Below are 14,214 nucleotides of genomic sequence, written 5' to 3' on the forward strand. Positions count from 1 at the left end.
GAACCTGCTGGTGATCATCTCCATCTCTCACTTCAAGAAACTTCACATTCCAACAAACGTCTTGGTTACTAACGTAACCTCGGTTCCCTGAGATGAGGGAACGAGTATTGCACAAGTTAGCTTACGCTATGGGAAAACTCCTTTTCTCGAGAATATTGAAGCCAAATCATTAAAACGCCATGCAGGTGCACAGCAAACACAGATGAAAGGCGAGAGCAGTCATTGGCTGTGCTGCTGCAACTGCACGAACCTATGGCGAGGCGGCTCAGACGCGTGAACCAATCAGGACACTTTGCGCCCCGCACATCAGAGCCCGCCAGAATGGGCGTGGCCTACGACTATAAAAGTGCCCATTCTCCGCCTAGGACCTCAGGTTTAACCCTTTCACACGTAAGTTTAAAATATTCTGGCTGACCCCCCAGTGTGAGTTTTTAAAGGTGACTGTTATTTAGAACTTGTCACTTTATGGTTTCCATGGTGACGCGTCATTGCTTGTCACGTGACATACCGCAGCAACAACAGCGCTGAATGAATGATGATCTGCTTTTACGTCAGTTTTCCTTTTTAATTCAAAATATTCACAAATTTGTTAGCTATTGGATGAAATATCTGATATTCCGATTGTCAAATATATGCAAGTGGAAGTGTTTTGTTGTTTAAACACCTTTATAACGATCACGTTAGTTGAGCTGTATGCGCGATGGGCGCCGCCAAGTTAGTTTGTGCCGCAGACGCAGTTCAGAGAATCGGATCTGTTGGATTTATTTACAACACGTGAATTCATCCACTTCTCCTGAAATACATAAAAGTAAGTGGCTGGTGAACTGGGAGATGAATAGAGTAAACTTTAAAGTTACTTACACAATGTGTATCTGAATAAAACGTAATTATAATGGAAATGATTATTATTGCCTCTTCCATAGACATAAGTGTGTATTTTACAAACTATAAATGTATTGTTTTTTTTAATACTTATGTGAATTTATATGTCTGAAACCTAAAATAAACATTATGTGGTTGAAAACACTGAAAAGTTGTGATATATGACAGCTCTGAACACGCCTGTCTCTGGCTCAGCGCCAGCTAACGCGCAAAAGCACATTTGAATTTAGCAGTTGATCACGTGATGCACTGACCGTTCTAATCACACAGGTGTGATCGTACGCTCCAGGGACCAGCCTAGACTGATCACACCGGTGTGATCGTACGTGCGAAAGGGTTAATCGACTGAAGTGATCCCCTGATCAAAGTACAAAAGCACGGCAGGTTACGCAATACTTGTTCCCTCATCTCAGGGAACCGAGGTTACGTTAGTAACGGAGACGTTCCCTTTCGAGAGGTCTCTTGCATTACGTAAGTTAGCTTACGCTATGGGAACCCCCTTCAAAAAGCCATGCATGCTTAACTTCGCTCCATACGTTAACCCGAGGCAAGATGCCTGAGGCTGTCAAAGAGTAAAGTATGAACCCAAAAAAACAGTCAGTGACTGGCTTCATATAGAGAAAAACAAGGAATGGGCCTAATGAGGGCCAAACTCTTATAATGTATATATATATATATCTCAGCAGAGATACAAATCTCTGCTTTGACACGGCGAGCCCCTTGTGCGGCCGCCAAAGCATATGAAAAGCTATTCTGAATGAGGCAGAACGCTCTAGATAAACTCTGAGAGCCCTAACGGGACAGAGTAAATTCGCGTCTCTTTCGTCCTCTGGTGAGTAAAGAGCTGCTAGGGAAATAACCTGTGCTCTGAATGGAGTCGAGAGCACTTTAAGAATATAACCATGCCATGGCTTAAGGACGGCTCTGGAGTCGTTAGGCCCAAATTCAAGGCAGGATGCGCTCGCTGACAGCGCGTGTAAATCACCTACTCTTTTTACTGAAGCGAGCGCCAGTAAAAGAGCGGTTTTGAGTGAGAGGTGCTTCAGGTTTGCAGATTGAAGTGCCTCAAATGGGGCACCCTTCAATGCTTCCAGGACCGTGGAGAGGTCCCAGATAGGCACAGAGGGGGGTTGCGGAGGATTCAGCCTCCTTGCCCCTTTAAGGAAGCGGACGACGAGGCCGTTTCTTCCTAGTGATTGTCCGGCCACAAGAGTGTGAGATGCTGTTATGGCCGCCACATATACTTTGAGCGTGGAGGGGGTATGACCCGCGTCCATAAGCTCTTGTAAAAAGGCGAGTATACTTGGTACTTTGCATGAGTAGGGGTCCAGGCTCCATGCTGCGCACCAGCCAGAGAACACCACCCATTTCTGAGCGTAGAGGCGCCTAGTTGAGGACGCTCTAGCTTCAGTGATGGTTTTTTAGCACCCTATCCGGGAGACACCCGGGTACCCGTTGAGGGGCCATACACGAAGGGCCCAAAAGTCAGGACGGGGATACCAGATTTTCCTCTTCACCTGCGAGAGGAGATCTCTCCTCAGCGGAATTGGCCATGGGGCTGTTTTCAGCAGTTGTGTCAACTCGGAGAACCATAACTGGGTCTTCCAGAGAGGGGCTATTAGTAGCACTACACACTTGCTTTCCCTGATCCGTTCGATGACCTGTGATAGCATCGTGACAGGAGGAAATGCACATAGCGGCCAGCTCGGCCATTCGTGGGCAAGCGCGTCCCTGTTCTTTGAGAAAAAAATGTTCGGCAAAGAGCTTTGTCTTCTTCTTTTTTTAATTTTTTTTTTTTATTATACATAAGGTGAACACAGAACACAACAACAGAACACAAAAACAACAATAAAACAGCAGTAATCATAACAGCAAGGGGGAAAAAAAGCAGCAACGACAAATAATAATAGTCACAGTAGAAGTATTTAAATAGTAATAGTATGTATAATAATAATAATGATAATATTTTGTGGTGACGGTAACAGTAATATCAGTGATAACAGTAACAGTAATAATACAATAATGATACTAAGGATGGTGATAAGTTGTGTTGACGGCAATAGTAATATCAATAATAATAATAATATATAACATTGTAATAGATAATAGTGATAATAACAATAACAGTATTGGTACTCATACTAACACACACAAAAAATGATATTGATATTGATAAAATCAATAATAACAATAATAATAATAACAACCACAACATTTATATCAGTAATAATAGTAATACTAAATATGGTGATGATGATAATATTTTGTATTGACAGTACAATTGCAATAGTTATATCAATAATAATATAATAACCATAACAACAATAATAATAATAATAATAACAACAACAATAGTATAATAAAAAAACAATAATAATAATAGTAATGCAAAAGATAGTAATGCTAAAGATGGAGATGATGATAACACTTTGCGGTGACGGCAACAGGGATATCAATAATAGTTACAGTAGTAATGATAATAATAATAATAATAATAATAATAATACCAACAATAACAATACAAAGAGCTTTGTCTTCTGAGGCTAAGAGGTCGACCTCTACCTTGCTGAAGATGCTCCATATTAGCTGAACCGTCTGAGGGTGGAGAGACCATTCCCACGGGGGAACCTTGTCTCTGGACAGCATATCTGCACCCTGGTTCAGAATGCCTGGCACATGCGTTGCCCTCAGCGAGCGCAGGTTGTGCTGAGCCCGTAGAATGAGACTCCTGGCCATGGCTTGCAGGTTGTTTGACCTGAGACCGCCCTGGCGATTTATTTAAGACACCAATGCCATGTTGTCCATTCTGACCAGGACGTGGTGGCCTTTTAGATTTGGGAGAAAAGCTTTCAGTGATAGAGCGACCGCTCTCATCTCTAGACAGTTTATATGTAGGCGCTTCTCTGGGCTTGACCATAGGCCAGAGACGGGCCTACCCTCGTAAAGGACCCCCCAACCTAGGTTGGAGGCATCTGTCGAGATCACTTTTTCTCTTTGAAACCACACCCAAACTCACGCCAGACTGGTACCAGTCGGTCGCTTTCCAGGGAGCCAGGGCTTTGATGCAGCCGTGACTTGCTCTGATTAGTAAGTGGCCAGATAGCCATACGTGAGCTGGTACACAGTGTTTTAGCCAGTGCTGGAGAGGACGTATGCGCAGTAGTCCTAGCTGGAGTCCCGGTGATGCTGAGGCCATGAGACCCAACATCCTCTGAAATCTTTTGAGAGGAGCGCGAGCGCCCGCTCTGAAAGACACCGCTAGGCATTGAATGGAGAGCGCACGCTCTGGTGTAAGGCACGCTTTCATTCGTATAGAGTCTATCACTATACCCAGGTAAGGAAATATTCTGGCTGGGAGACAGTGTGCTTTTGGAAATGTTGATCCTGAGACCCAGTCATTCTAGATGGCTGAGGAGCCAGGATCTGTGAGTTATTAACTACGCCTCCGAATGAGCTATAATCACCCAATCGTCGAGGTAGTTTAACACTCGCACTCCCCGCTGTCTCAGGGGAGTAAGTGCTGCGTCCATACACTTCGTAAATGTACGAGGTGCTAGCGATAGGCCGAACGGTAGTACTGTGTACTGGTAAGCCTGCTACTCGAAGGCGAATCTCAGAATTGGCCTGTGATGAGGCGATTTTTGGATGTGAAAATAAGCATATTTCAGATCCACAGAGAAAAACCAATCGCCTGGGCGAATTTGCGCGAAGATCTGCTTGGTTGTCAGCATCCTGAATGGACGCGTCATCAGTGCCTTGTTCAGGTGTCTGAGATCTAGGATGGGCCGGAGGCCGCCATCCTTTTTCGGAATGAGGAAGTAGCGATTGTAAAAGCCCGACTCGCTTTGTGAGGGGGAAACTGGTTCGACAACTCCCTTTTTTAACAGTTTTAGCACCTCGGTGCGAAGAACGCCCCTTTACAGTGGGCACACCCGTTATCACGTCTCCAGCGTGAGCTAGAGGGAAAACTGATGTGGGAACAGTTTTTATGTGTAGGGGTGCGTACTTTACAGTGGGTGCACAATCTACATTTATTGTCTCTCCCGCACTGGCTGGGGGGAGAGTTAATACAGTGTTGGTAGTGTTTGTGTGTAGGGGTGCATACTTCACAGTAGGCACGCGCGCTACATTTATTAAACTTCCAGCGTGAGCTGGGGGAAAGTTTGAAACTGTGGCCACAGTGCTTGTGTGTAGGGGTACATACTTCACAGTAAGCACACTCACTACATTTATTAAACTTCCAGCATTAGCTGGGGGAAAGTTTGAAACTGTGGGTAAGGTGCTTGTGTGTAGGGGTGCGTATTTTGTAGTGGGCATGTGACCTATATATGAGACAGACAGAAAAGAGCTCTTTTTGTTGTTTGTTTGCGTAGCCGTAAAAACGGCGTCTGTTTGCAGGTGAGCGTATTTTGTAACAGGCCCATTGAATGCAATATCGACAATTCCAGCTGCCTGAGAAGAGGGGACTGGAGAATGTTTGAGATTCTTAGTGCTTATGTGCAGGCGTGCGTACCCTAATGTGGGCATACAACCTACATTTATTATACCTCCAGTGCCGGAAAATGCTAGAAAGCACTCTTTCTTCATTAGAGTCGCTGTTGAAACAGCGTATGTTTGCAGGGGAGCATACATTACAGTAGACTCAAACCTGCATTTTCAATACCTTCAGCTTGAGCTAAAGAGGATTAGCAATTACCCATTGTAGGAAGCCAGAGATGGCTCTTTAACATGACTAAGCACTTATGCTGGGATTAGATGGGAGGCGGGGTCAAAGTTGAGCCCGACCAACCCCGTCTTTGGACGCTGCCGAAGAGAATGAGTCACGCGGGGGCGGGGCCAGCGTGAGCTCGTTCGCTTTGGTAAAAAGATTCAGCTCAGCCAAGATTCGAACTCGGGTCTTTGGCGCGAAAGACTCAGATTCCACCACTGAGCCACAGAAGGGGTGTGAATAAGCACAGGAGAATAAAGTCTGTCTCTGTAAAATGTGAGTCACGCGGGGGCAGGGCCAGCGTGGGCTCATCTGTTTTTGATCGCTCATCAATACTCAAACCCCGTCGTGTGAACGGGAGGGCGTGAGGGGCGGGGTCGCTTTCTGTACCTAAGAAAGCTGGCCGCGAGCTCAGTGAAGAGAGCAGCATCATCTGATGCAGTGAAGAGAGCAGGATCATCAGCATCCGCCCGAACTAAAGAGAGGACTGGGAAATGTGTGAGAAATGGAGGTTGGTCTGGCCTCGGCGGGACTAAAACACTCTCTTTCTTTCTTTCGCCGGTGAGTGACGCAGTTTTGAAAACTCACTCACAGTGTCCGTCTAGGTCATGCAGAGAGCTTGAGAGGGCTCTGCATGATGTGCGAATGGGGCAGCTCTCTTGAACGTAAAGAGAGCTAGCTGCGGGCATGGAACTTTGCTCGTGTCTGTCCGCTCTGACATCCTTTGTGCGTGGCACTTCTTTTGCGTGGCTCAAGCAAAGGGAGAGAGAGAGGGAAGCGGGGTTGTCATATGCAAAATCAGCCAGTCGTGCCCGCAGGGTGGGGAGATCCATCTTGTCACTCTCACCTTAACTAGTGCAGTTTCCGCGTGGTAATGGCCCAGACAGGAAGCGCAGAGGATGTGATGGTCTCCGCCGAAGAGAGGGCCTCTAGAGGGCAGGTGGTTTGAGGCATTTGCAACAATGCCTCAAATTTGCTCTTTTAGAAAAAGTATGACATAATGGCAAAAACACTAATGCATTAAAAGGATATATAGCGCACCGGATGGCACAGCAGAACAGTGGCTGAAGGCGGAGTCCAGTTGAAAAACCAGGAAAGCCGGCATCCTCAGAACTGCAATGCAGGTGGCTTGTTCCGCTGAAGCTTTTCGGCGGCGGCTTCTTATCCAGAAATCAGCGAAGTGGTGAGTTCGCTGAAGGAGATAAAATCTGAGGTCCTAGGTGGAGAATGGGCACTTTTATAGTCGTAGGCCACGCCCATTCTGGTGGGTTCTGACGTGTCGGTGGCGCGAAGTGCCCTGATTGGTTTGCGCGTCTGAGCCGCCTCGCCATAGGTTCGTGCAGTTGCCGTAGCACAGCCAATGACCGCTCTCGCCGTTCATCTGTGTATGCTGTGCACCTGCATGATTTGGCTTCAATATTCTCGAGAAAAGGAGTTTTCCCATAGCGTAAGCTAACTTACGCAATACGAGATACATCTCGAAAGGGAACCTGATTATTCTCTCTCTGGCTGTGGCCGACCTACTTGTCGGACTTATTGTTATGCCTGTGGATGCCATAAAGCTGATTGAGACATGTTGGTACTTGGGAGACACTTTTTGTGATCTGTTTATGATAATCATGGGACTGCTTATCTCAACATCTATTTGCAATTTAGTGTTGATAAAACAAACAAAATATAGCTTTAATGGTAAGGAATCTTTATTCTATTGTATTTATTTGTATTACTTTTTAAAATTTAATTCAAAGATATAAATCAAGCTACCTTGTGTTGTGAAACCTCTTGAGCAACAATATTACCCATTGTAAATTGAATAACACAAATACAATGAGTCAGCAAACATTTAGGTGAGATAATTGTAATTAAATGTATGTATATATATATATATATATATATATATATATATATATATATATATAAATTGTAACGTATATAAATTATATCTCATTGTAACGTTATGCAGAATTAATGCAACATGATATATGCAGGTGTTTCTTTAATGTGATGTGAGTAGGGCTGCACGAATATATATATATATATATATATATATACAGTATATATATACATACAGACCTGAGAAGTCTTTCACTTAACTTAAAAATTATCTCTGAAGTGACCCTAGCATGACCAAAAAATATTTTCTCTTAACTTCCATCCTTTACCAGCAAAGCGACTTTTCCCCATCACACCACATCACATTTTTTGCAGATTAAAGCAAACCAAATCACTCTCTAAAAAAAAGTCCCTGAAGACTACACATTTACATTGTGATTAATCAAAATTCACATCATGGCTTTGAAAATGCATGGATGTCTAGAATTACTTGCTAAAAGTACTATTACTTTATCAGTAATAAAAGTGCTAGTTATTATTAATAATGCATCAATGTTTTTGAAAAAGAAACATCTAAAATTACTGTTTCAAATAACAGCAATGCTGTTTGAGCTGAACTGAAGCACTTTAAGGGTTATTTAACTCAAAACGCAACCTATGAGATTAATCAGATATTTATACAACATAAACATAATATTACAAAGTGAACTTGAACTAAGTTACGTGCTAGTAAGAACATGCAATTCCTGTTTTTGATGGACTCTTTGCGTAACAACGTGCTTAAACGTGACAACTAAAACCAACGAATTCACAACGTTTTATTATAGTGTTCTCATTATAACGTTATGCAATGTGAAAGTCCCAATAGTTATTAATTTGTGCATTGCTGTTTGAGCTGCATGTGCTGAAACAATGATCACCGGTGCGCTGTTCTACCATGTTAATTCTTAACCAAAAGCATCCTATATGAGATAAATCAGATACATATATATATATACACAAAATAAACATTACAACTTACAATTGCACAAAACAAAAAGCTGCAAATAAACAAAACTTATTGTCATGAAGGTATAACTCCGTTGTGGATGCACTCTAACAACTTGCTAAAATGGGCGTAAAAAGAATTCTCATCATTCTTTTACTGCACTTAATTGTATTTTCCTTTTCGAAGTGATTCCAATCATATTTCAAGCCATTTGAAATCATCATGCCGAGTGCACATCTGAAGTGTCTCAGCTGAAGGACATAATCCATTACTTATCGGCTTGAATTTATCCGCAAATTTTATTATTGGGTCGACAACGATAACATTAAAAATGAACGTATCGGCTGATACCGATATGGTGGCCGAAATATTGTGCATCTCTACTTGGTAGACTGATCCACAGTTTGGGACAAAAAAAAAAAAAGCTGATCACCCCTAGTCTTCAGTCAAGACATTTGGACCAATAAAAGTCTTTGATCCAAAGACCTTAGATGTTTGACAGGTGTATTTATTTCCAGAAGGTCAAAAAGATAAAAATGTGGGAGCCCATTTAAAGCTTTACACATTCACCATTTTGCACATTCACAATATTATACACATCATCCAATTCCTCATTGCATGCTTTGAATATTTAAATAGTAGGTGGGATTAATGCAGCATAATCAAACCTCACATTTCATTGGATGTCTCTGTTTTTTGTATATTTAAATCAGAGTTTAGTCAGTAAAGGAAGGCAGAAAGCCGAACTGAGAGTTTGAACATTGTACCACAGCTTCAACGTGGTCTTTTGATGCAGAAGGGGGTACACAGTCCCAGACTACATATAAGGATATTTTAATTGTGGAAATGTTTGACACAATAATCATGGAGGACAACAGCCAAAAAATACAGTATTGCTTTCCAGACAACAATTTGTCATGTTTCAAAAATATCAAACCTGAAGTGGAGTATGTTGTTTTGTATGTTTTCATTTCTTTATTGTCAGTATTCACTGTGTTTCTGAACCTGCTGGTGATCATCTCCATCTCTCACTTCAAGAAACTTCACACTCCAACCAACCTGCTCATTCTCTCTCTGGCTGTGGCTGACCTGATTGTGGGACTGATTGTTATACCTTTAATGGGCATCAGATTTATAGAATCATGCTGGTACTTTGGAGAGACATTTTGTTCTTTATTTTCATTTATTATATTTATGGTTGTTACGGCATCTCTTGGTAATTTATTTTTTATATCTGTAGACCGTTACATTGCTGTGAGTGACCCTTTGAGATACACAGTAAGGGTCACAACTGATAAAGTTATTTTTTGCATTATTATAAACTGGCTGTGTTGTGGCATATATTCTGTCATTATATTACACAATACTATGTTTTATCCAGAGACACATAACAGGTGTTATGGAGACTGTACAGTTTCTTTTAATTTTGAACATTTTATCACAGATCTCATAGTCACTTTTGTTGCCCCTTCTTCTGTAATCATGTCTATATATATGAAAATCTTCTGTGTTGCGAAGCATCAGGCCAAGGTTGTAAATTCTGTCACAGGTGTCAGTAGGTCACAAAGAAAGGCAGGAAAAACTCTGGGGATTGTTGTTGCAGTTTTCTTCATGTGTTGGATACCATACTATATTGCCACTCTTATTGAAGGAAATGAGTTTACAGACTCAGTTGAACTTAATGTAACATGCTGGATTATGTACATGAATTCTTGTATGAATCCACTTATTTATGCATTGTTTTTAGGGCTGTCAATCGATAAAAAAATTTAATCGCGATTAATCGCATATTGTCATGAGTTAACTCGCGATTAATCGCATTTAATCACACTTTTTTTAATTTGTTCTAAATGTACCTTAAATTAATACTTTTCAAGTTTGTAATACTCTAATCAACGTGGGCATGGATACATATAGATGCTTTATGCAAATGTAGCCTATGTTTATTATTGAAAACATAGTCAATATAGAGCATAAAGACGAGACATGTTTCAAAGGTCATAGATGTTTTTCAAAGAACTCGTTCATGTCTATTAGACACGTAGAAAGAACAAAAAAAATGCCAGGTTACCATTACTTCTCTTTCTTTGCACTGAGCAATTTACTAACACAAACATGTTTAGATTTTTGCATGACAGGGCAGCTCTTCTGAAAATGCTAAATGTACATTTGTTATTTATTAGCCTATTACATAGTTTGTCTCTCTCTGTGCCAATTTTGATGAAGCTAAATTCTCAATAAAACTGTTTTCATTGGTATATTTTACTGTTTCTGTTGTCAAACAACGGAATGAATTTGAAATTGTGACTGAAACGCGACCCAATAAACATAACCAGCTCTCCCTTCCAAAATGTTAAGTTAATCTGCACAAAAATTCTGATAATCGAGCCGTCGTCTGGTGAAATCAAATTCACATAAGATAAAGACTATATCTGTGCTCTGATTTCGGCTATACTTGTAAAATTAGAGAAGCAACATAATATCTGTGCTTAACTGAATAAAGCGCTGCTCCTCCGCGCGAGACGCAGAGAGAGAGAGAGAGAGAGAGAGAGAGAGAGAGAGAGAGAGAGAGAGAGAGAGCGAGAGAGAGCGAGAGAGAGCGAGAGGTGCGCGCACGTGCTGGAAGAGCAGCCTACCGGCGATTCTCAGAAACTAAATAAGGTTTAGTTTTTTACTCAGAAACTAAACTAAATAAGCGTTCTAAATAACGCTTTGTTGAAGGGAAAAAATCGCTAAAGGGGTCTGCAATGTCGCTAAGTTGGCAACACTGTATCTCCATTTCTCCAACTGGGGTTGGGCCACGGGTCAAACCGAAAATACGCGCTGCGTTAATCGCGCGTTAAAAAAATTAGTGCCGTTAATATGATTTTGCGTTAACGCGTTATTAACGCGCTAACTTTGACAGCCCTAATGTTTTATAAATGGTTTAGAATATCAGCTAAACACATTGTTACTCTAAAAATCTTGAATCCATCATCAGAGCACTTCAGTCTTTTCCCAGACGATAAATGATCGATTTATAATTTTTTAAATAGTTTTGCTTGGAGAGGTACGGATCTCATTCCCTTATGTTTCCTTGTACAGTGATTATTACTTTGTATTTTAGGATATTTTATGTTGCACATCAGCAAGTGAAAGTTATAAACTCTGATGAAGGGTGGTACATTTGTAATAGAAGGTTCTGTAAGGAAAAAAGAGCAAATCAGCTCTGACATTAGGAATAATTGGGACAGTTTTTCTGCTTTTTACAGTTATCTCATCCACCATATAAAAATGTCTAACTTGGACTTTGCACATTGACATCATATCTGAATATTTTCTATGCTTTATTTTACTGCTGCTTTAAAATATCAGTTAAAAACATCATAAATCCTTATTAATATTTACTCACATATATTCCTTATTAATACTGATTAATCACGCCTAACATAATTGTAGATTATTACACACATTGTAGATTCAAAGACAGTTTATTTTAAATAGGTGTTTAATGGCATCATTTTACTAAGTATGAAGGCCATCATCACCACTACGATACCAATACTAATGTCTATATTAAATGGATTCCCCCCCCCCCCCCCCTCATGTTTAGCCATTAATTATAACCATTCAAAATTACACTGTATTTGAAAGCCATAACTGTTACATTTAATAGGCTTTAAAAAATATAATAACTTTTACATGTAAGTGAACTTAAAAAAAACAATCTTCACATAAACCAATAATAATAAATATCACATTTAACTGTGCCTTTAACATAGCAGTGCTCAATGCTAAGGATTTTTTTTTTTCTACTGGCTGCTTCATATTTTTACCTGGCAAGTTTTTCCATGCATATTTTTAAAGTAAATTTCACATATGGAATTAAGTAAACTTAAGTGAGTTAAGTGAAAGTAACAAAGAAAATGAGTAAACGGCTTAAAGGTTGAGTAATATCTATTTAATTTAAAATTCCTTTGCAATACATTTTACTCAAACAATATAACACTGAATTAAACCACACTTTTAACGTATATGCTTTACTTAGAAACATCTAGGTAATTAATACAATACATATTGTGTGAAACACCATATTTACATAGTACATATTTTGATTATAGTGAACGCAGAGACCTCAATACTTGGTAGACAATACACAATGACGGTAACATTTGATGGATCGTTTTTGTGTTTGAATCTGTCATTTTGAGTAGAAAATGAACTCCAAATGTCACAAAATGTCAAGTTACTAATCCTAACAACAAAAGCAATGATAAAACAGCAATAAATACAGCTGGAAAACAGTGAAAAATCAACCAAATTAATTATTCAAGGTCCAGTGCATGATGGGAACACCAGTATCAGGAAAGTTGAGTAATTTTACTTAATTTTATAATGTTGATATTTACACTTTCATTTCTACACGCTTGAATTGAGTACTAATATATAATTACGTTTTTTAAATTATTGCCTGAAATAAATTTTCATGTAAATGACGTTGTTTTTTTCTGTAGTATTTACTACACCACAAAATAAGTTTTATCAGTGTGTCTCAAAAAAGTAATTGTTTTCATCGTTTTTGTAATGTATTTATCAAGGATTAATCATTATTAAAGCTACAAAAGTTATTCAGTCAAGAGCAGTGAGTGATTTTGTCTTTGTCTTTTACTATTTGATTATCATTAATAATAGACAGCAGGTTTATTAGGCTGCTGTCACTTTAATGCTGCATTCCATTTACCTCAAAAGAGGGATGTTGAGCTGGGAATGACGTCACACCGGAGTTGACCACGTTCCAGTAAACAGGTCAGAAAACTAAGATGGAGGAGTCCAGGCAAACCTTTGTTGTGCTTGCTGTTTCAGAATTCAAATATATAAAAAAGCGGTAGTTTGCACAGATAATGCCGAAGTATCATGTCCACAAATAGAGGTTGGATAGTACTGTGTCCAACACTGAGTTTGAGACGCAGTATAAAACAGAAGTGCTAATAAACAATATATTACTACTGTTTCATAGGGATGTGTATCGGCAATAATCTGGCAATAAAAAATGTATTGTGGTACAGGGGTTATGACACGATATTGTCACATCTGCTCTGTGTAGATGATCAACAAAAACAAGATGTAGACAAAAGTCTCTTTAATTAATCCACAGGCATAAATCCAAGACAGAGAGAGAGCTACTCACACACACGTAACATAGACAATACCCGACAATAAACACCAACAGAACTGAACTTGTACACGTAATAACGAGGTAAATAATGAGGTAGATAATGAGTGCACAGCTGAACATAATGAGTGACCAAGACAACAAACGACTAACTCAGGCAGGAGGTGGTGAAACACAAAAAGTCCAAACTATCAGAACCATGACAGAACCTCCTCCCGGAAGGCGCGTCCTCGCGCCGTAAAGAGAAGGAGCTGTGGAGGATAAGGAGATGGTGAAACAGGCCGAGGATACAGGAGGCAGTTCTGGAGGTGGACGGATAACCGGGAGGAGGCAGAACAGAAGAGTCCAGGGTGGTGATGACAGTGGAAGGATCCATGGGATGGCCTTGAGCAGAGGCAGGTAGATGATGCCCCAGTGCAAAACCAGGGCTGCACTCCACGGCGGCGTAGATGGAGGGAGGAGCCATGGAGGAAGACAGCAGGGTGACATCATGATGACAGCAGCTAATAGCTAATTAGTAAGAGGGCCACTTTCATCATAGTGAGAAACGGTGAACCTGTAAGGTACTATGTGAAGACGTGTATCATGCATTTACGCATTTTTATATTCCTGCTGCTGTATATACACATTTAAACATTTATCCATTGCTGA

General features: G+C 40.4%; 1 protein-coding gene across 1 annotated transcript; it reads left to right on the forward strand.

Moving 5' to 3' along the window:
• Positions 1-9,257: 9,257 nt before the first annotated feature.
• Positions 9,258-11,423, forward strand: LOC307152828 (trace amine-associated receptor 13c-like; the record flags this gene model as incomplete). Its single annotated transcript, XM_079861773.1, has 2 exons — positions 9,258-10,143; positions 11,317-11,423. 2 exons carry the CDS (start codon positions 9,258-9,260, stop codon positions 11,421-11,423), a joined length of 993 nt encoding a protein of 330 aa, XP_079717899.1.
• Between the last annotated feature and the right edge of the window lie 2,791 nt (positions 11,424-14,214).

Source organism: Squalius cephalus (assembly GCF_949319135.1).
Source record: "Squalius cephalus genome assembly, chromosome: 24".
Taxonomy (NCBI): domain Eukaryota; kingdom Metazoa; phylum Chordata; class Actinopteri; order Cypriniformes; family Leuciscidae; genus Squalius; species Squalius cephalus.